The sequence below is a fragment of the Sinohyriopsis cumingii genome, chromosome 11 (genome assembly GCF_028554795.1).
Source record: "Sinohyriopsis cumingii isolate HCF-2022 chromosome 11, ASM2855479v2, whole genome shotgun sequence".
NCBI classification, from domain to species: domain Eukaryota; kingdom Metazoa; phylum Mollusca; class Bivalvia; order Unionida; family Unionidae; genus Sinohyriopsis; species Sinohyriopsis cumingii.
In genome coordinates this window covers 85,546,913-85,567,575 of record NC_142971.1, presented here as the reverse complement: position 1 = coordinate 85,567,575, position 20,663 = coordinate 85,546,913, and the positions used below count along the sequence as shown (strand labels likewise).

General features: G+C 33.7%; 1 protein-coding gene across 1 annotated transcript in view; it reads left to right on the top strand.

Moving 5' to 3' along the window:
* LOC149788897 (plexin-A1-like) overlaps positions 1–20,663 on the top strand; it is a 110,698-nt gene that overhangs the window by 34,939 nt on the left and 55,096 nt on the right. Inside the window, exons 6-12 of the mRNA XM_089975024.1 lie at positions 5,134–5,282; positions 9,463–9,599; positions 10,227–10,286; positions 12,924–12,998; positions 14,464–14,530; positions 15,494–15,661; positions 16,888–17,035. Of these exons, the coding sequence (XP_089831150.1) occupies positions 5,134–5,282; positions 9,463–9,599; positions 10,227–10,286; positions 12,924–12,998; positions 14,464–14,530; positions 15,494–15,661; positions 16,888–17,035 (804 nt within the window). The remainder of the gene's footprint in view (positions 1–5,133; positions 5,283–9,462; positions 9,600–10,226; positions 10,287–12,923; positions 12,999–14,463; positions 14,531–15,493; positions 15,662–16,887; positions 17,036–20,663) is intronic.

The following is a 20,663-nucleotide window of genomic DNA, read 5'->3' as shown; positions in this document are numbered from 1 at the left end:
GAGCATATGGCTTTGTTTGATGAAAACACCTTTCTCACATGAAGGCATCTTCTTGTTATTAATATCACGCATCATTCTTACTTCTGGTTGTTTTTTTTTATTCAGTGTATGTGCTTCTTGTATACATTGGAATAACCATGTCATGGGGGGGTATTTGTCCAGGGGTTAATTGATGGGGGGGGGGTAAATGACCAGGGGTTTATTGTTCTGCCACCATCTCAAAAAATTGTTTAATGGAATGTAACCAACTTTGATAGATATAATACCTGAAAGCCTTCCAGTGATGCTGATCAACTATTTAATATGGCCACCCAACAGAGACTGACCAGTATTGGCAGAGAGCATCCTTAATTGAAGCACTTTTTAGTTTATACATATGACCTCCTAAAAAGGTCATATCAGGAGATCTTCAAAAGAGGATGTACTATAAATGTCCAAAATGGCCTACCTCAGAATCTTTTCATTTTATGAAATATTGAATCTGTAACATGGTTAGTTATGAAATAATCTTCACAATTGGATTGAAACTATTACAGGGAATTATGGGAAGAACATTGATTAGCCTAGCACATAGATATATGTGTGCACAACAAAAAAAACACAGAACCTATTGTTCTCATATTGCTTGATATATGTATGATTGATATGTTATGTGTAATTGATTTCTGTATGTGTAATTGATTTCTGTATGTATGATTGATTTATGTATGTATGAATAATATCTGTATGTATAAGTGATTTACATATGTATGGTTGATATATGTATGTATGATTGATATATGTACATATGATTGATATATGTATGTGTAATTGATTTATGCATGTATATGATTGATATATGTATGTATGATTGGTATAAGTATGTATGATTAATATATGTATGCTTGATTGATATATGTATGTATGATTGATATATGTACTCCACTCCCTCGACAACTCGCACCCTGATAACTCACGAACCCGCTTATAACTCGGGGTAAGGCATGGATCCCTTTTTTTTAACCAGAAAATACCCCAAAAATTGATCCCTATTTGTTGAACTTGAAGAAAATTGCAATCAAAATTGGTAACAGTAACTTTGATGTATCGCTCATTTTATCATCGAAAACAATAGATAAGACCTGGAAATTTTAGTCAGCACTATGAAATATCAAATTTAAAAATAGGTCATACAACTGTTTACATTTTCTTTCCAAACGACATTCCGAGTACACCGCAATTAACGATATGTAAGGAAATTTTGATCAATGAAAGTGTCACACCAAGTGGAGGCAGTACTAAAATACAAATTATATAATTTTTTTATCAATTGAAATTTGTGTTCTAGTTCTATCTTTTAGTTCCTTTTAAGTGTAATCGTCATAAATGAAATGTGTCCTCTTGAAATTAAATGTAAAGTGCATCAGTCTACCATAACAGCTTATATGTCCACGATTATTTTTCTGAGAACCTAATTAATTGCTGACCGTGTTTTGATAACTGACTTCCGGAAGTATTTGTTGTATTGTTGCACTGAATTAAAAGCTGGCCTCCTTTTTATTATCATGTTAATTAGGAATAAAAGAAACGTTAAAAGGTATGAAAATCTAACAAACTTAAAATCTAGCAGCCCCAGTCTTATGTCAGGTGAACTCACTTCATTTGATCAATCGAACACTTATAAATCTTATTGTGTATGTAACATAAACTACCTTAAATTAACCAACTCTTTCATAACTGTGATCAAAGATAACAAGGCAGCCAAGCGAAATGGATACTTCGTAAAATAAAGAGCTTGATTTCACAGATACGGACCATTGTGGGCAAGCAGGTCTCAGAGAATTCTTGAACTGGCCGTTAGAGATATCCTTAGAGAAGGATGATAAGAAGTTTCATTATTACTTCCAATGAAATCACGACATCAATATTGTACTAATTGAACAATACAAAAATTGAGTTTCGATGTAGATGATTGTCTTCCGAAATAAATGTCTTATGTTTTTGAAAAAAGGAATCTTGTTTGGTGGTGTATCAACAGTTAATCTAGTTCCCTGCTATAATTGACTCCCAATTAGGCAGGATAATATTAAACACCACTATGGGAACCAGACTCATCAAGAAAACAAAAAGCAGTGACATAATACACAGATTTTTTTGCATACACATGATGGTTGCTGAAACCAATTGGAACGTTCTTTCATATGTTGGACATTTTGAAAATAAATGTTATTTAAACAGAATAATGAACAACTTCATTAGAAAAAGCGCATTATTAAAAATTATTATCGACATGATTGTAAAATGAGGATTCAGTCAGTAAACAGCCCAGTTCCCTAACGCTGCTTCCCCCCATGGTTTTCTCGATGTCAAAAAGATTTTATCCAATTTTTGGAGGTCCCTTGGTAACTCACACCTCGCTTACAGTGCAGTTTATGTTTTTTGACCCTGTTGTGTGCAAGTTATTGATGGAGAGGTATATATAATTGGTGTATATATATGTATGATTGGTATATATATATATATGTATGATTTATATATGTATGTATGATTGATATATGTATATATGATTGATATATGTATGATTGATATATGTATGTAGAACTGGTATATATCTATGTATGATTGATATATATATTTATGATTGATATAATTATGTGTATGTATGATTGATATATATATATATATATATATGGTTTATATGTATGTATGATTGATATATATGTATGTGTGATTGATATATGTATGATTTATATATATGTATGTTTGATAAATATTTTTGTATGATTGATATTTGTTTGATTGATATATATGTATGATTGGTATATGGTGTCCATAAACAAATAGTACCTGAAGACATACTGGAAATACAGTGTGCATATTATTTATAGCTGTAGCTGTAGAATTAACCTTTATACGATTTTAGTAAAATAGGTTAAATTAGTGTAAAATCAACAGGTTAAAGAAATAGTTTATTTAGGTTATAATCTTACAGTATTACATAACCCAGCTTAGTTGAAAAGCCAACTGTAAGTTATATAAGGTAGGTTAGTGATGTCATGCCAGCATAGGCTTCACGTAAAATATAGAGGATATTTTCTTATTTCATCATGTGGTACAAAAAATATGATATATTAAACCAGAGGTTAAAATATATTGATTTTCATACCACAAGATGAACTATATCTGGTACTTATGCAGTAAAAGAAAATTTTGTTTTCGTTATTTACCAGATTTGCTCCAGAATAAAAGCTTAAAAGATTGAAATACCCCCTTCCCCTTTTGTAAATTCACCTCAGTTTCCTAGGCGGATATATAAAAAATATCAGTGACTCAAGATAGTGCTAGGATTGGAAAGACATAATATGCAACAATAAGTTACATTTTTGAAATTTCGTAAACTTTTAGAATTAACAATGCATCACATCAAGTTTATCATTGTTGTCAAGGAAGTAAGAAAATAAAACCTCATATAGCTGTGAACAGCATCAGTTAAGATATCTTTAAGCATCAATTTGGATATTTTTGAGCATCAATTTAGATATCTTTAAAACAAATTAAGTTCCATATCTGAAATATAATGTGGTTTCTATTTATTTCTTATAGCTCACAAAGTGCTCATTTTTGTTGCTACAACTTCTGTAGGCACACACAATCATGTGTTGCAATCCATGATGTGAAATCTTACATTTTCATATGTGAAAATATAAGGATATATTTTTCACATGTGAAAATGAATGAATAAAAAAATATGAAAATTATTTTGCCAAGAAGTTTCAATAACTCACATTTAAAGATATAATAACATGTTTTAATGATTTATTCTCAAAAGCTGCCTATTAGTTTTGACAAAATTTGACCAAAGCTTTCTTCTTTTATGAAAAAAAGATTTCAATTGCTATTCAATATGGCTTTATGTACTTAAAACTGAAATCTCCATATAAGTGAATTCTCCAAAAATATGACAAAATTTGACACAGAGCATCTTGGCTTGAAGGCCTTTCAGTGTTAAATGCGTCTTAAGAGAACACGATGGTAATTTTTTCTTCTTCTTAAAACCAGTAAATAAAGTTTTAAATTTTCAGATCGGATGCATCCTTTTGAACCAGATTTACTAGCTGCTCTTGCATTTGCCTCATAGGCAAATATCAGTCAGGTGAGCAAACTCAAACTCACCTGGATCTCATGTTTTAGCTGCATGGTCTTACATTACTGTCATTCATGGTGTATCAGTTAGTATGTATTTCATGGTTGCCTCAAACCATGACTTGCCAATAATGTAAATATATTTGCTCTAAATGGCCTAATTGCTTATATCCATGACCTTAAAAAACTACTGAAAATTAATTTTTTGTAAAAGCATAAAAGTAATACTTAGTAAAAATGAAATGAATAAGGCATTTAGACACTTGTCTTTCCAAAGGATTATCACTGATATTCACATCTAACAGTTCATTTCTGGATCGATACATTTACAATTAGCTCATTTGAACCGGTTGTATGGCCTAAGGTTTGTTGTGCTTTGTGCATTGCCCTTTGTCTGTCATCTATCAAGTGTTAACTTTTACAGTTCAAAAGGCCTTGCTTGTTAACAGATTGGAATGAAACCTGGTGCTTAGGATTATTATGAAGCTGTTTGATGAGCTTAAGCATGAATGATACATGTGTGTCCATTCTATTGGCAAGTGTTATGAAGATTTAGACAAATTAGTTCCATCACTGTATAATAATGCATAATTAAATATGGAGTTATCCAGTACCCATTATATCACTACCTTTACACCCCAACCCCCACCCCTAACAAACATTCATCTGCTTGGTCTGATTTGTTTGGTATTACAGAATTATATAGTGTTGAGACAATGTGTGTAAAGACTTTGCATGGTGGCACATTGTGATAGGCATTCTGGGCTTCTAGTATGAAAGGATTTGAACTTGAACCCGTTTGGTTGCAAATCTGGCATGCTGACCAATGAGCCACTGTGACTATTACACAGGATGAGTTTTGATCTCTGCAATCTGAAGGAACAACAAGAATTTATATTCACTTACAGGTAATTTATTTTATTTCACATGGAGAGACAGCTAGAAGTACAATACTTAAGCCACATCACTTATAACATCATTTATATACTTGTACTATTTTGTATTATTCAGAGTTTGCAGATCTGCAGACCAGTATTAAGGAGGTGACCAGTTCTCTAGTAGAGAGGGGATTTCCATATCGTGACTACCAGTACTACAGCTTCAAAATGCTCTTCCCCACAGCAGACATGGAGACTCACACAGTTATGCGGGACCCTCAAGTATATATATATATGTGTGTGTGTGTGTGTGTGTGTGTGTGTGCATGTTAATTTGTCTAAATGTATTAGTGTTACAGAAATACCATATGCCATACCTATTTGACATTAATGATATTTGGTTGCACAATGCTTGAACTTCTGAGATTGCAAACATATATCTTATTCTTTTTCTTACATTTAACTTAATAGCTGTAAAATGAAGTTATTTTAAGTCCTAGTCTGATGAAACTAGAACAGGATGGCCAGTCTTTATATAAACTTAAATGCATTGACTATCAGTCAGTTTAAGCCCTCCTTTAATGGCATCATGCTTTCACCAAGCGTATGGATTACAAAATACACTGTTGATCCTGTACTGTACTGCTGTGCATTCTGTCAAGTGGATTATAGAATACACTGCCACTCTTATACACTACTGCTATGCATTTCATCATGTGGATAACATAATACACTGACACTCCTGTACTCAATATTTATGCATTCTGTCATGTGGATTACAGAATACAATGCCAAGCCTATACTCTCTTGCTATGGATACTGTCAAGTGGATTACAGCATACACTGACACTCCTATCCTCAATTGTTATGTATTCTGTAATGTGGATTGCAGAATACACTGTCAAGCCTATATTCTCTTGCTATGGATACTGTCAAGTGGATTACAGCATACACTGACACTCCTATACTCAGTTGTTATGCATTCTGTCATGTGGATTTCAGAATACACTGCCAAGCCTATACTCTCTTGCTATGGATACTGTCAAGTGGATTACAGAATACACTGATACTTCTATAATGGAGTGTCAGTATTTTTATAACAGTAATTACTGTCATGGCTTTGTTTTGAATATAAGTATTGATACAAAGAACAAAAGAGTACAAGAATGATTAATCAAAGCACCATTGGAGTTTTGTTAATTTGATGTTCACCAGTTACGACAACCAATCAAGTACGTTAAATCATGACTTATTAGACATTCAATTAATATGATCATATTGGATTTTGGAATACAAATTTTAATCAGAATAAGTCAGCAAGTTTCATTACAGTATTGTTTGACCAATTATCATGGCTTACATCTTATAAAACATTGGCTATATTGTTTTGCAAGTTACTGGGTTACTGGGCATGTAAGAAACACAAGTTCTGGTGTGTGTCAGAAAGACAAGTTACTGGGTGTGTCAGAAAGAAAAGTTAATGGGTATGTCAGAAACACAAGTTACTGGGTGTGTCAGAAAGAAAAGTTAATGGGTATGTCAGAAAGACAAGTTACTGGTTGTGTCAGAAAGACAAGTTACTGGGTGTGTCAGAAAGACAAGTTACTGGGTGTGTCAGAAAGACAAGTTAATGGGTATGTCAGAAACACAAGTTACTGGGTGTTTCAGAAAGATAAGTTACTTGGTGTGTCAGAAAGACAAGTTACTGGGTATGTCTGAAACACAAGCACAAGAACAAATTTGTCATTCCTAGTGCTGCAAATTTTCAGAAGACAGTTCCTTTTGACCATGTGGGATATCATGAACATTTATTCTACTTTGAAGCAGAACTGCAGTAAAATATAGCATTGTTCTGCTGATATTTGATAGTGTCATACAATGGAGATAAAGATTTGACATTATTTCTGAATGCCTTTTTCATTGTGAAGGAAAGTCTTCGTTTCATCAAGTCACTTCCTGGATGAGTTAATTCAGTAGAATGGAGCAGTGATTACTCAATAGTTGTACCACGACGTTACAGCAGATATGTGATTCATTCAGATAATTTCCACTATTTTAGAGGATGACATCTTCAGAACTTGGAAAAACAGCCTGCAGTCACTGGAATAATGACTGATAACTCAACTGCTTTCAACTGATAGTGTAGAACTTTCCAGCATGCAGTAAAGTTGGAGACTTGTTATGGAAAACTCTGATGATTCTGCCTTTTTTACATTTTTAATTGAGGTCATGGAAGGGTACAGAAAGCAGCCAAAGCTGCCCTGCAGGCAGCCATTGCTGAGTAGAAGATTCCATCTGCCGACTCAAAATATTCCATAAAGCAGCATGTTTTTCATACTGGGCAGAATACATGGAATAAAAACTAACAGACAAGCTTCAGAATATCCAACCCATCATTGGAAAATGGCATCCCTGATAGAACTAATTACAGCAGTGAGGTGGAATTGTGCTTATCTTACATGATACACATATACCTGACTCATGCAAAGCTCCTGAAAGTTTAACCTGAGCCACAGTGCCTACTCTGCCAATGTTATTTGTCAATGCAATCTGAAGGGTGACCCTCAGCCACAGTGCCTATTCTGGCAATGTTATTTGTCAATGCAATCTGAAGGGTGAACCTCGGCCACAGTGCCTACTCTGCCAATGTTATTTGTCAATGCAATTTGAAGGGTGAACCTCAGCCACAGTACCTACTCTGCCAATGTTATCTGTCAATGCAATCTGAAGGGTGACCCTCAGCCACAGTGCCTATTCTGGCAATGTTCTTTGTCAATGCAATCTGAAGGGTGAACCTCGGCCACAGTGCCTACTCTGCCAGTGTTATCTGTCAATGCAATCTGAAGGGTGAACCTTGGCCACAGTGCCTACTCTGCTAATGTTATCTGTCAATGCAATGCATTCTTTTCAGTCATGACCCTATATTTTAAAGATGTTATTTTTTCAATGTTGTCTTTTATTTTACTGTTGTAACCTCCGACATAGTTTGAACATCTTTACCTTTGTACTAGTCTACATGTTTACATTGATTTCGAAGAGTGTATCTTCCTAAGTTATTTTTTCTTCAGTTCTTTCATTTTGCATTTATATAATTTCCTTCTGATAGGCAATATACAGTAAGTATTTGTCGAATGTACCATTAAACCCAAGACATACAATACGGATGCTACTGCTTTACAAACTTCTCATTTGCAACTACCAAGTAATAATAATGATAATAATAACAGTAATGAAATTATTTCATAATTGCAATGTTTGGATTATCTCCAAAAGTACATTGTAAATAAATACATAGATATAAAACCTATGTCCACCTGTTCACATGAAATATTCTTTAGTGGAATTAAAGTAGGAAAATTTGGAGGCTTTTTATTATAAACGTAGGTACTAGTCCTAGAAGAAGTTACTGAAGTGGTTAAGTTTTTTTTTTTACACACACACTACCTCTCTTTCTCTCTATTTATCTCTCTCTCCCATCAATGTAATATAAAATGCACTGAGGTATCAATTATTTTGCCTCATCTGACAAACCCAGATTGGATATTGTGTTCCTTTTCCTTTGTTTTTCAAGAAATTATTTATTTCTAGCTCCACTGTTCATGGAGCAGAAGTGTTCATTGCATCACCCATCCCTCCATTGTCACAAGTTTGTTATCGCTACTTCTCCTAAACTGTTTGGAGGCTTGCAACAAAACTTTGCACACTCATTCATCCTAGGTCGAGTTGGTCCGAAATTGTAATGGTGTGACTCACACATCCAATATGTCCACCAAGCACCATCTTGAAAATCATGTTATTGCTACTGAATGGATGTTTGTTTAAACATGGGTTTTTTTTCACTGAAAAACTTTTTGTGATGTCTAGTTGGTCCTAAATGAAAATGGTGCTGGTCTTACATCAAATATGGCCAACAAGGCAGCTATCTTTTAAATCTTGATAGCAAGACTTCTCCTGCAAAGAAAGACATATTGACATGGAGTTTTAACCAGAATACTTCTTATGATGGAGGTTGTGATGTGAACAGAATGTGTGGTTGGCCCTAAATGAAAATTGTCTTAGTCATATATATACCCAGTATATCTGTCTCGATGGCCATTTTCAAAATCCTTGTACTATTGCTCCTCCTGATTGAATGGTCATATTGAGATGGGGTTCTTTATAAAAGGACTTTAAATGATCTTTGGTTGGTTCTAAATTAGAATGGTGTGTGTATAGTCAGTATGGTCACCACAGTGGCCAGTTTATTATCTCTCATTCTTATCATATGGTTTCAGCACTCGGCAGTTGAAATGTTGCAATTTCCTTGTGTTTGATTCCCTCAAAATTGTTTTCAACCAGTAGAAGATCTTTTCTTCAACAGACCCTTGTTTATAATTTATCACTGACAGTGATTCTTTGCTATTCTTAAAGTTAAAAATGATTCCAGATGCTTCCAGTAATAATAAATTGCCGAATATTTCAGGTTTCTGATGATATGAGGATTAGACTTAAAAAGGGAATGGATATGTTGGAAGATTTGTTATACAACAAATTCTTCCTCAAATCCCTAATTCAGACCATGGAGAGACAGCCACAGAAAAAGTTTTCTCAGAGGGAAAGGTAAAATGGCATTACATATAGTATCATTTAATTGTATTGGATTTATTGTTTATTTCATGATTAAATTTGTTTAACAAACAAAAAATGTAATTCCTGAAAATACATTAAGATTTTAAAACTTCACCAGTGTGTGACACAGTATGCCTAACAAGAATATGATGTTACTAGGGATTACAAATTTTTTCAGTTTTTCAGCATGGGTTTTTCACCAATAGAATTCTTAAGATACATTGTTGGTCATAATTTAAAACTGCTGTTCCAATATGCTCACCATGGTGGCTGTCTTGAAAATATTGTTATTGCTGAAGAATATCTGATGGTTTCAACAATAAGCAGTTTAAATAAAGAAAGGTCTTACCTTGGTTTCCTGGAAATTTTATTTTTGACCAGTAGAGTATCAGTCCTTTCAAAAGACTCTTTTTCTTGCATTATGCTGTTATTACCAAAGGATATCCGATGGTTTAAAAAATAAACAGTTTAAAAAGAGAAAGGTCTTATCTTGGACTCATGGAAATTTTATTTTTGACTAGTAGAGTATCAGTCTTTTCAAAGGACTCTTTGTCTTGCATTCTGTCAGGGTTGATAACAGTCGGGCATTTGACAGCTTGAATGTTTGTTTTATTTCAGGGCCAATTTCTCTTCAGTGCTGAGTGTTGTGCTTCTTGGGAAGATGGAATACTTTTATGAGTTTGTATTTAAGTACTTTATTGATTGCCTTTTTATATTACAAAGTCCATGTAAACCAGATCAAATTAGCAGTGTTATTTTGCCCAGTCCAGATTAATCCCTGTGTAACTAGCTCATGGCAGATAATGGGCAATAGTAAACAGTAGATTGAGTCCATCTTACTTGTCAATAGGGCAATTATTTTATAGTAAACAGTAAATTGAGTCCATCTTTCATGTCAATAGGGAACATGCTGATTATAAAGAAACAGCATGCATTTCAGATAGCTACCCCCCCCACCCATAGAGCTCAATAACCAGAACATAAGTGACATATTTTAATTATTATATTTACAGTAATTAATAAATTCTGATGCATTTGTTACTTGAGATAAAATAATATAATCTTCTATTCCTAAAGTTGGATTATACTGTCTTACAAAAATGTTTGGATTAACACTGCAAATTTATCAAAGATGACCTATAGGAGATTCGTTTGTAGATTCTTGAAGTCATTTCATCATATGATATCCATTAAGATAGGTATTAAAATAAATATGTACATGTTATTTTGATTGATCGATGTTCGATTAAAAATTATTTCGTTGCTTTTCATGATAGAAGATGCATTTATATAATGATTGACAGTAATTCACAAACCTTAGGATGTATACACAAACCTTAGGATGTGTACACAAACCTTAGCTTGTCTACACAAATATTAGGATATGTACACAAATCTTGTGATGTTTAATAATAATAATGAGGACTTTGTATAGCACCTAATCTTTAGAAGCTCTAAGCACTTTAAGATAAAAAACATATAATGATATGATTACAAACACAAACACCTTGAAATTGGAAAATATAGGAAAAACATGCTGAGAATATTTAAGGTAGGAAACATTATTAGGTCTTTAAGTTTGTTCTTGCAGTCGAAATAAGTGAGTTTTGAGAGCACTCTTGAATGGGATCACTGTGTCTTTGTGTCTAAGTTCAGTGGGCAATTCATTCCACATTGCTGGGCCCTGGTATGCAAAAGAATGCTGTCCATATGACTTTGTTTTCATAGTGGGAATAATGAGTATACGATTGTCAGAAGAGGAGCATAAGTATCTTGCTGGTGTGTACACATGGGTGAGGTCGGATAGGTATGTTGGACTAGAGTCCGTCAGTGAAACGTAGCACAGAGAACAAATTTTGTGTTTGATTCTGGATTGAATGGATAGCCAGTGTAGGGTACAGAGCAGCGGGGAGGTGTGCTCTGATCGTGGTACTCCAAGTATGATCTGAACACCTGTGTTTTGAACTTTTTGAAGTTTTTTTTTTGGAGTAGATATTGAGATGAACTAGACAGACCTGAGTTACAATAGTCCGGTCTTGAAAGTACTAATGAACACCCAAGTATTTTAGTGGCATCAACTGAAAGATATTTACAAATGGAGCTGATGCGTCTCAGCTCAAGATATGCAGCCTTGCACATGTTCATGACATGTTGGTGCAATGTGAGAGTACTGTCCTGAGTAACACCTAGATTTTGTACTGATTGTGTGAATTTAATGTTGGTGTTGCTGATATTTATTGTTTGAGGTAAAGGATGTGAATGAGAAAGTCTTTGTGTTGTAATCAGAATGGCCTCAGTTTTATCATCATTCATCTGCAGCTTGTTACATGTCATCCATGATTTCACATCAGAAATGCACCTCTCTACACCTTGGATGGTAGCATCAACTTCAGTTGGGTGGCTAGATTTGTATATTTGGGTGTCATCAGCGTACAATTGGTGAGACACTGGACGATGATGTATGACACTTGAGAGCGGCTGAGGTACACAAACATTAGGATATATACACAAACCTTAGCATATGTATACAAACATTAGGATGTGTACACAGACATTAGGATATATACACAAGCCTTATCATATGTACACAAACATTAGGATATATAGACATAACTTATGATGTATACACAAACCTTATGATATATACACAAACCTTAGCATATGTATACAAACATTAGGATGTGTACACAAACATTAGGATATGTACACAAACATTAGGATATGTACACAAACATTAGGATATATACACAAGCCTTATCATATGTACACAAACATTAGGATATGTAGACATAACTTATGATGTATACACAAACCTTAGGATGTATACACAAGCCTTATCATATGTACACAAACATTAGGATATGTGGACACAACTTATGATGTATACACAAACCTTAGGATATATACACAGACCTTAGCATATGTACACAAAACTTAGCATGTGTACATAAACATTAAGATATATACACAAACCTTAGCATATGTATGTAAGCCTTAGCATATATATATATATATATATATATATATATATATATATATATATATATATAATCCTTAGGATGTGTACACAAACCTTAGGATATATAAACATGCCTTAGCATAGGTATGCAAACCTTAGAATGTGTACACAAACATTAAGATAATGTACATAAGCCTTAGCATATGTACACTGATTTTTCTGATAGCTTTGGTATGAAGTTTTGACTTGATTACATCATAAAACCGTTTGTTAGATAGTGTGAGAAAATGTTAACTATAATTGATTTCCATTTCTAGAGTATCACACCTCCTGAAAAATGTTATCTTAATTTGCAGAATTCTTGAAATTTTACTACCAGACTTAGTGCAAGAGTCCATTAACAAGAAATCCCACAAGGCACTTTTTAGAAGGTTTGTATTTATAAAGCTATTATTCAGATTTCCGTATTCATGATTCTTCCTTCTCTCCATGAAGTAAAAGCTTTAAAAATGCATGCGACTTTTATTGATACTCACATTGTTTTCTTCTAAAAATAACAAGAAATTCACTGGAGTTTTTCTGCTCCTGTTTTCCTATTTAATTGCAAAGCCATTTTCTCCCATTACATTTTGATGATTATTCAGTAATCATGCTGTGTTCAACTTATATTTGTTTATTCTGTGATTACACTCTGTTTGACCTTTTATATTTCACACTCTGTTTGAATTTTTATATTTTACACTCTTTTTTTATTTTTTACACTGTTAGACATTTTATATTTGTTTATTTAGTGATTACACTTTGCTTGACTTTTTTATGTTAATTTTTGTTAATTTGTGTCAGATAGTTTTGCTCAGTTATCCTTTTGCATATCTGAACTTTCAAGTCAGTTGTGGTGTGTGAATGGAAGAGCTTTCATTCATCATTAGGAAAAAATTAGTTTTTTGATGTGTGAATGGTGTGTGAATGGAAGTGGTTTCATCCATCATCAAGGGAGAAGTAGTTTTGTTATGAGTGAATAAAAGAGCTTTCATTTATCATCAAATTGAAGCAGTTGTTTGGTTTCATTTCTCATCAATAGATAAACAGATTTGTGGTGTGTGAATGGAAGAACTTTCATTTATCATCAAGACAAAAATAGTTTTGTTATGTGTGAATGTACGAGTTTTCATTTCTCATCAAGACAGAAAAAGTTTTGTGGTGTATGAATGGAAGAGCTTTCATTTAACATCAAGAGAGAAGCAATTTTCTGATGTGTGAATGGAAGAGCTTTCATTCATCATTAGGACAGAAGCAGCTTTGTGGAACCAAATTGAGCATGGGTTTTATTGAATTGAATTAGAAACAATTCTGTTACTTTTCTGTGATGATGTTCCAGCTGAGGCCTTGGACATTTTAGTGGCATGTGGCTTTATTTAAAACTTTGCATTTCAGGAATTGTTGATCTTTTTTCTCTCATTATCTTTGTTATGTATAACTTTTTTGGGGATACTTGAACTTATTCAGCAACCTTATGTCTAGTATTTTGCAGATGTGCCATTGAATTTTTTGCATGCATAGATTCGTGCTTTTTTCTTTTACCATCTCTGCGAGGCTATTTGGATTATGGCACTATGGGGCCGGCAAAACAAACTATTCTGTGGAACTCCTGTGTTTGCTAATTGAGTTACCTTCTTTCAGTTATTAATATAATTATTATTATAATTATTATTATAATTATAATTATTATTATTATTATTATTATTATCATCATTGTTGTTGTTATAGGGTGTTATTGTTATTATTAGTAGTTTTAGCATTATCCTTATTATTTTTTATGGCTCAAATGATGTTTGATTTTAAACAACCTTTTTTGAAACACTTGATTGCACTATAGTTTTGCATATATCCTTTCAGATGTGAAAGTGTAACAGAAAAGCTACTGATGAATCTGTTTTCGTTAAGCCTGTACCCATATCTCAAGGTTAGATGTCATATGTCTCTTTGAACCTGTATTTTTATCAGATAATACTCTTATATTCACTTAAGAGTTAGTGATTTGATTTAGTTTTAGAAGAAAAAAAAATAATTCTAATTTTTTTCCGACAGATTTAATATTAAAAAACTGAGGAAACTTATTTTTGGTCTAGTTTTAAATGGATTAGATTTTTACCAGATTACAAAGCAATTCTGTGTTGTTGATAGATGATGTCTTCATACATGCCTCCATTGGTGTGAACACACTGGGTAGGTTTGCATTTAGGTAATTTTCCGGGCATAATTACTTATAAATGCCATATAACTTTTTATGTACTTGCATCATGATGAGTACTAAAGCTATTAACAAAAATTAGGTTGCTGCAACATATATTGCATGTTTCACTAACAATAGTGAAATATGCCCAACTGTGATATAGTGTGCAGTATCAAAATTTGCTAACAATGGTGTTTTGAAATGGAAATGGAGATAAAAAACTAAGTTTTACAGTGTTTTCTTTCAGCCTAATTTGTAATACACATTGGTTGATTTTTAATGGGGTGTATATTAGTATCACATTATATCTGTAGTCACATTATAATGAGGCATATTATAGTTGGGGACAGTGGTACTGTGCACATAATGAGAATTTTATAAAACTTATCTGCATAAATCTTGGAAATCTCTAAATTTTTAATTCATTATCTTCATTGAAAAGCTTTGACTGAGCCTCTCATATCTTTGCAACTTTAAACATTTTTTCATGTGTTAAACATGTTTCCATGTGTTAAATATGTTTCCATGTGTTAAATATTTTTCCATGTGTTAAATATATTTCCATGTGTTAAATATTCTTCCATGTTTTTCCATGTGTTAAATATTTTTTTATGTGTTAAATATAAATAAAGGGCATATTAGTTATGACTGTTATATTCTAAGCTATTTCATTGCATTGCTTCACATCTACAGAAACATGGCTCCTCGTTGTACATGATGTTGAAGGCTATCCAGATTCGGATGGAGAAGGGACCTATTGACCAGCTCACAGGCCATGCCAAATACACCCTGTCAGAGAATCAGCTTCTAAAGAAACAGTCAGCAACTGGAAGTGAACTTGTTTTAGAGTCCAATCCACTGGTCAGTTTAGAAAATGTTAACTCACTTTTGCAACATAAAATGAGATGTATGTTTGAGTTTGCGGGTCCTTAAGGCCAAGTTAGTTGCCATGCTATGGTCATTTGTCTAGCCAGGTCTTGAGGCCAAGTGTGTTGTCATGGTATGGTCATTTTTTGCCAGGCTTAAGGTCAGGTGTGTTATTATGGTATGGTCATTTGTCTGGCTAGGCCTTAAGGCCAAGTGAGTTATTATGGTATAGTCTTTTGTCTGGCCATGCCTTAAGGTCAAGTCTGTTGTTATGGTATAGTCATTTGTCTGGCCAGGCCTTAAGGCCAAGTCTGTTGTTACGGTAGTCATTTGTCTGGCCAGGCTTAAGGCCAAGTCTGTTGTTATGCTATGGTCATTTGTCTGACCAGGTCTTAAAAAAGCATCCTGGCATGAAGGATTTCATATTTAGTCTAATTATGCCGATCCACCATAAATTTGGTTGCCAATAATGAAAACAGACAAACCTTTAGATGACTCCCAAAACCACTCAACTGGAATTATAGGTTACTGCAATTGTATGGGAAAATATGAACGACTTTTTTGGATGGAATACTGCACGACCTTGGGACCTTTCACAGAAAGACTTTGTATGATATCTATCTCATCCTCAATGAAAATGGTGCCAGTCTTTTGTTGAATCATAGTATTATAATTCAGTAATTCCAAGTTAATACACAGTATTATAATCCAATAATTCCAAGTTAATACATAGTATTATAATCCAATAATTCCAAGTTAATACAGAGTATTATAATCCAATAATTCCAAGTTAATACATAGTATTATAATCCAATAATTCCAAGTTAATACATAGTATTATAATCCAATAATTCCTAGTTAATACATAGTATTATAATCCAATAATTCCTAGTTAATATCTCTCCTCAAGAATGTTATCCATAAGCACTTTGCATTTCCAGTGAATAAAAATAAATAAATTACAGCCCAAATTAAACACTGAACACAACAAATAATTCTGCCTCAAGATCTTACAGCATAAATAAATAATTTTCCAAGTAAACAAGATTATAGAGTCCTATACGTTTAACATAAAAGTTCCTATTTTATATGATTCACAGAGCAGATGATGCTCTTTCTGATTATCTTTTATCTGTGTGGCATAATATGTTTATTCTCATGCCATTTTATGAATTTCTCAGCTAGTTGTAATTTTACCTGACTTCTCTGTATTATTTCAGAAATTAAGTGTAAGTGTGCTGGATCAGTATTATGAATGCACCGTACTGGATTGTGACACAATAACACAGGTGAAGGATAAATGCCTGGCCCAGATCTACATCAATTTCCCTGCATCCAACAGAGGAACAGCAGATGATGTTGTCCTTGGTAAGAATCTCTGATTTCCCTCCATAATACATAGATGATGTTGTCCTTGGTAAGAATCTCTGATTTCTATCCATAATATGCAGATGATGTTGTCTTTGGTAAGAATCTCTGATTTCCCTCCATAATATGTAGTTGATGTTGTCCTTGGTAAGAATCTCTGATTTCCCTCCATAATACATAGATGATGTTGTCCTTGGTAAGAATCTCTGATTTCCCTCCATAATACATAGATGATGTTGTCCTTGGTAAGAATCTCTGATTTCCCTCCATAATATGTAGATGATGTTGTCGTTGGTAAGAATCTCTGATTTCCTTCCATAATATGTAGAGGCATTACTTACATTTTCTTTTACATTGGGCGGTTCTGAAGGTCAAGAGTCCATTTTGATTTACATGTTCTGCTTTTCAAAACAAAAGGATGATTAAGGATGTGACCCACATGTCAAGTCACATATTGATTAATTACACCAATATTTAGAAAAATGTTGTAACATTTATAAAATTTTTATGTCTGCATTGTTGTAGATATATTGTGATTTGTCATGTGCATCCATCCATGTATATGTATATGCATCTGTCTATCCATCAGCAGCTCAGTTCACCTTTAACTCATATACACTGGCTGAGTGAAAATGATCATATTTGTGCTGAAACTCATCTACACTGGTTGATTGAGAATGATCATACCCATACTTGAACTCATCTGCATCATATGACCAAGTTTATGTCAGCATGGTGATCAGCAAAGGTGTCATCTGTACAGTTTGCATAATCTCCCAGTCTATGCCAGTATGATGATCAGCAAAGGTGTCATCTGTTCAGTTTGCATCATTTCCCAGTCTATGTCAGTATGGTGATCAGCAAAGGAGCCATCCATACAGTTTGCATCATTTCCCAGTCTACGTCAGTATGGTGATCAGCAAAGGTGTCATCTGTACAGTTTGCATCATTTCCCAGTCTATGTCAGTATGGTGATCAGCAAAGGAGCCATCCATACAGTTTGCATCATATGACCCAGCCTATGTCAGTATGATGATCAGCAAAGGTGTCATCTGTACAGTTTGCATCATTTCCCAGTCTTTGTCGGTATGGTGATCAGCAAAGGTGCCATCTGTACAGTTTGCATTATATGACCCAGCCTATGTCAGTATGGTGATCAGCAAACATGTCATTTGTACAGTTTGCATCATTTCTCAGTCTATGTCTGTATGGTGATCTGCAAAGGTGTCATCTGTACAGTTTGCATATGCCCCAGCCTATGTCAGTATGGTGACAGCAAATGTGTCATCTGTACATTTTGCATCACATGTCCCAGCCTATGTCAGCATGGTGATCAGCAAAGGTGTCATCCGTACAGTTTGCATCATTTCCCAGTCTATGTCAGTATGGTGATCAGCAAAAGAGCCATCATTAATTACATACATAATAACCTCCTAGACACTGATGGGGGGTGAGACTTGAATAAGGGGTTCAGTGCATGTGACCCCCCCACAAAAAAAAACAGTTGTACAGTTGATTATAAATTCTCTACTCATATGAGCCTATGGAAAATGACTGAACGTTCAGTTCTAAAAAAAAAACAAAATAAGATGTTTTCTTTGAAGCATTTAATACCATTACAAACAAAAATTAGTTGGTACACTGAGAATTCTCAAATATCATGATCACAAATTAGTTGTTACAGTGAGCATTGTCAAATATCATGATCACAAGTTAGCTTGTACACTGAGTATTGTTAAATATCATCATCACAAACATATATACACATATGTGCCCACACTCACTTAATCATAACCACACATATATTAAATACATATTTCAGCAATTTTTTACATTTAAAATCCATTAGGCAGTGGTATAGAGTCTTAATCAGATGCAATATTTGCCACTGTTCATAGATAATTTGGGGGGATGGGGGTGGTGGTGAATATAATGCAGTTATAATTTGTATCCAGTATTGCACTCATTTGAGACTAGATGGTATTGTTGTTAAGCTTATATAATGATATTTTTGAATTTTTCTCTGCATAGAAAATGATCTTTGCATTAGCCATGCTGTGAAGGAATGTCATACATACAGGTCTGAACAATTATTTGAAAATGCAAATCGCAGATTTCACTCTGTAAAACAATTGCAGAAATGTACTTCAACTCTTGTGGCATGGTTTGTCAATGATTTTTTAAATACATTAGCTTCTTAGAGGATTGAGCTCTGCTTTCATGCATTGTCCCAATTCTGGATGATGTTGCTGTGTCAACAGAGTCAAAGATGCCTGTACACTCTAGAATGACTCCTGTCAGTATGGTGTTTGTAGCATGTGCAAAGAATAAAATGCCCCATCCTACTGCTGAGCTTCACAAATTCAAACTCCACAATTCATGAATTCTTAAATTTTTGCTGGGATTTTCCTGCTTTGCAGATGGCTTATCCTTCCCTGAATCACAGCTGCATTTTGACATTTTGCCTTCCAAAATGTATCAAAACAAGAAGAAAAATAGTTATGCAAACTAACTTTAGTTAAATGACAAAACACAAACAAAATCGCACATCACAAAAGGGAAAATGAATCCAGCTGACACCATGACACCCATTAGTCTGGTACATGCCATGATGTAACTGTCAAATACCCAATGATATCATTGACCAATGAAATAGTTTGTTTCAGTATTGTTAGAAAATGTTGCTTAGCAATAGTGGCATGGTATCTGAATATGACTTAAGCAAATCCTGTATCTTTTAGTACCCAAGTATCAAATCACTGAATAAGGATTTTACATAAAAATGTATCATAATGTTATTTACTATAATCGCAGACACATAATGTACCATTTATGGTGCCATTGTTAAAACTATCATATTTTCTTTTTCTCCATTTTTTAAAAACCCTTTCTGAAAACTGTTAATTTTATGTATGAAATCACAAAACTTAGTGTGTGGATGCATTTTGGTGAGTGCTACACCTTTATCAGAAAAATATATCACAGTGTTCCAGATTTCATGCTTCACTGACTTTGGTTGAGTTTAAGATTTAAGTTTATTTCTCAAGCTCTGGTCATTATAGAATTATAAAAAAAACTGATAAAACTAAAACGTAGTGAGGGGATGTCATGTTTCTTGATGATAAATTTACACCATCACAAAATATGACATGCAGGCTTCGGGATGTATCCTAATGACTAAATATACACCATCATAAAAGATGTCCTACAGGCTTGGGGATGTATATTAATGAGTAAATACACACCATCACATAAGATGACCTACAGGATTGGTAGATGTATCTTAATGAGTAAATATACACCATCACAAACAATGACCTACAGGCTTGGGGATGTATCTAAATGAGTAAATATACACCATCACAAACAATGGCCTACAGACTTGGGGATGTTTCTTAATGAGTAAATATACACCATCACAAACAATGACCTACACACTTAGGGATGTATCATAATGAGTAAACATACACCATCACAAACGATGATGTACAGACCTTGGGATGTATCTTAAAGAGTAAATATACACCATCACAAATGATGACCTACAGGTTTGGAGATGTATCTAAATGAGTAAATATACATCATCACAAACAATGATCTACAGACTTGGGTATGTATCTTAATGAGT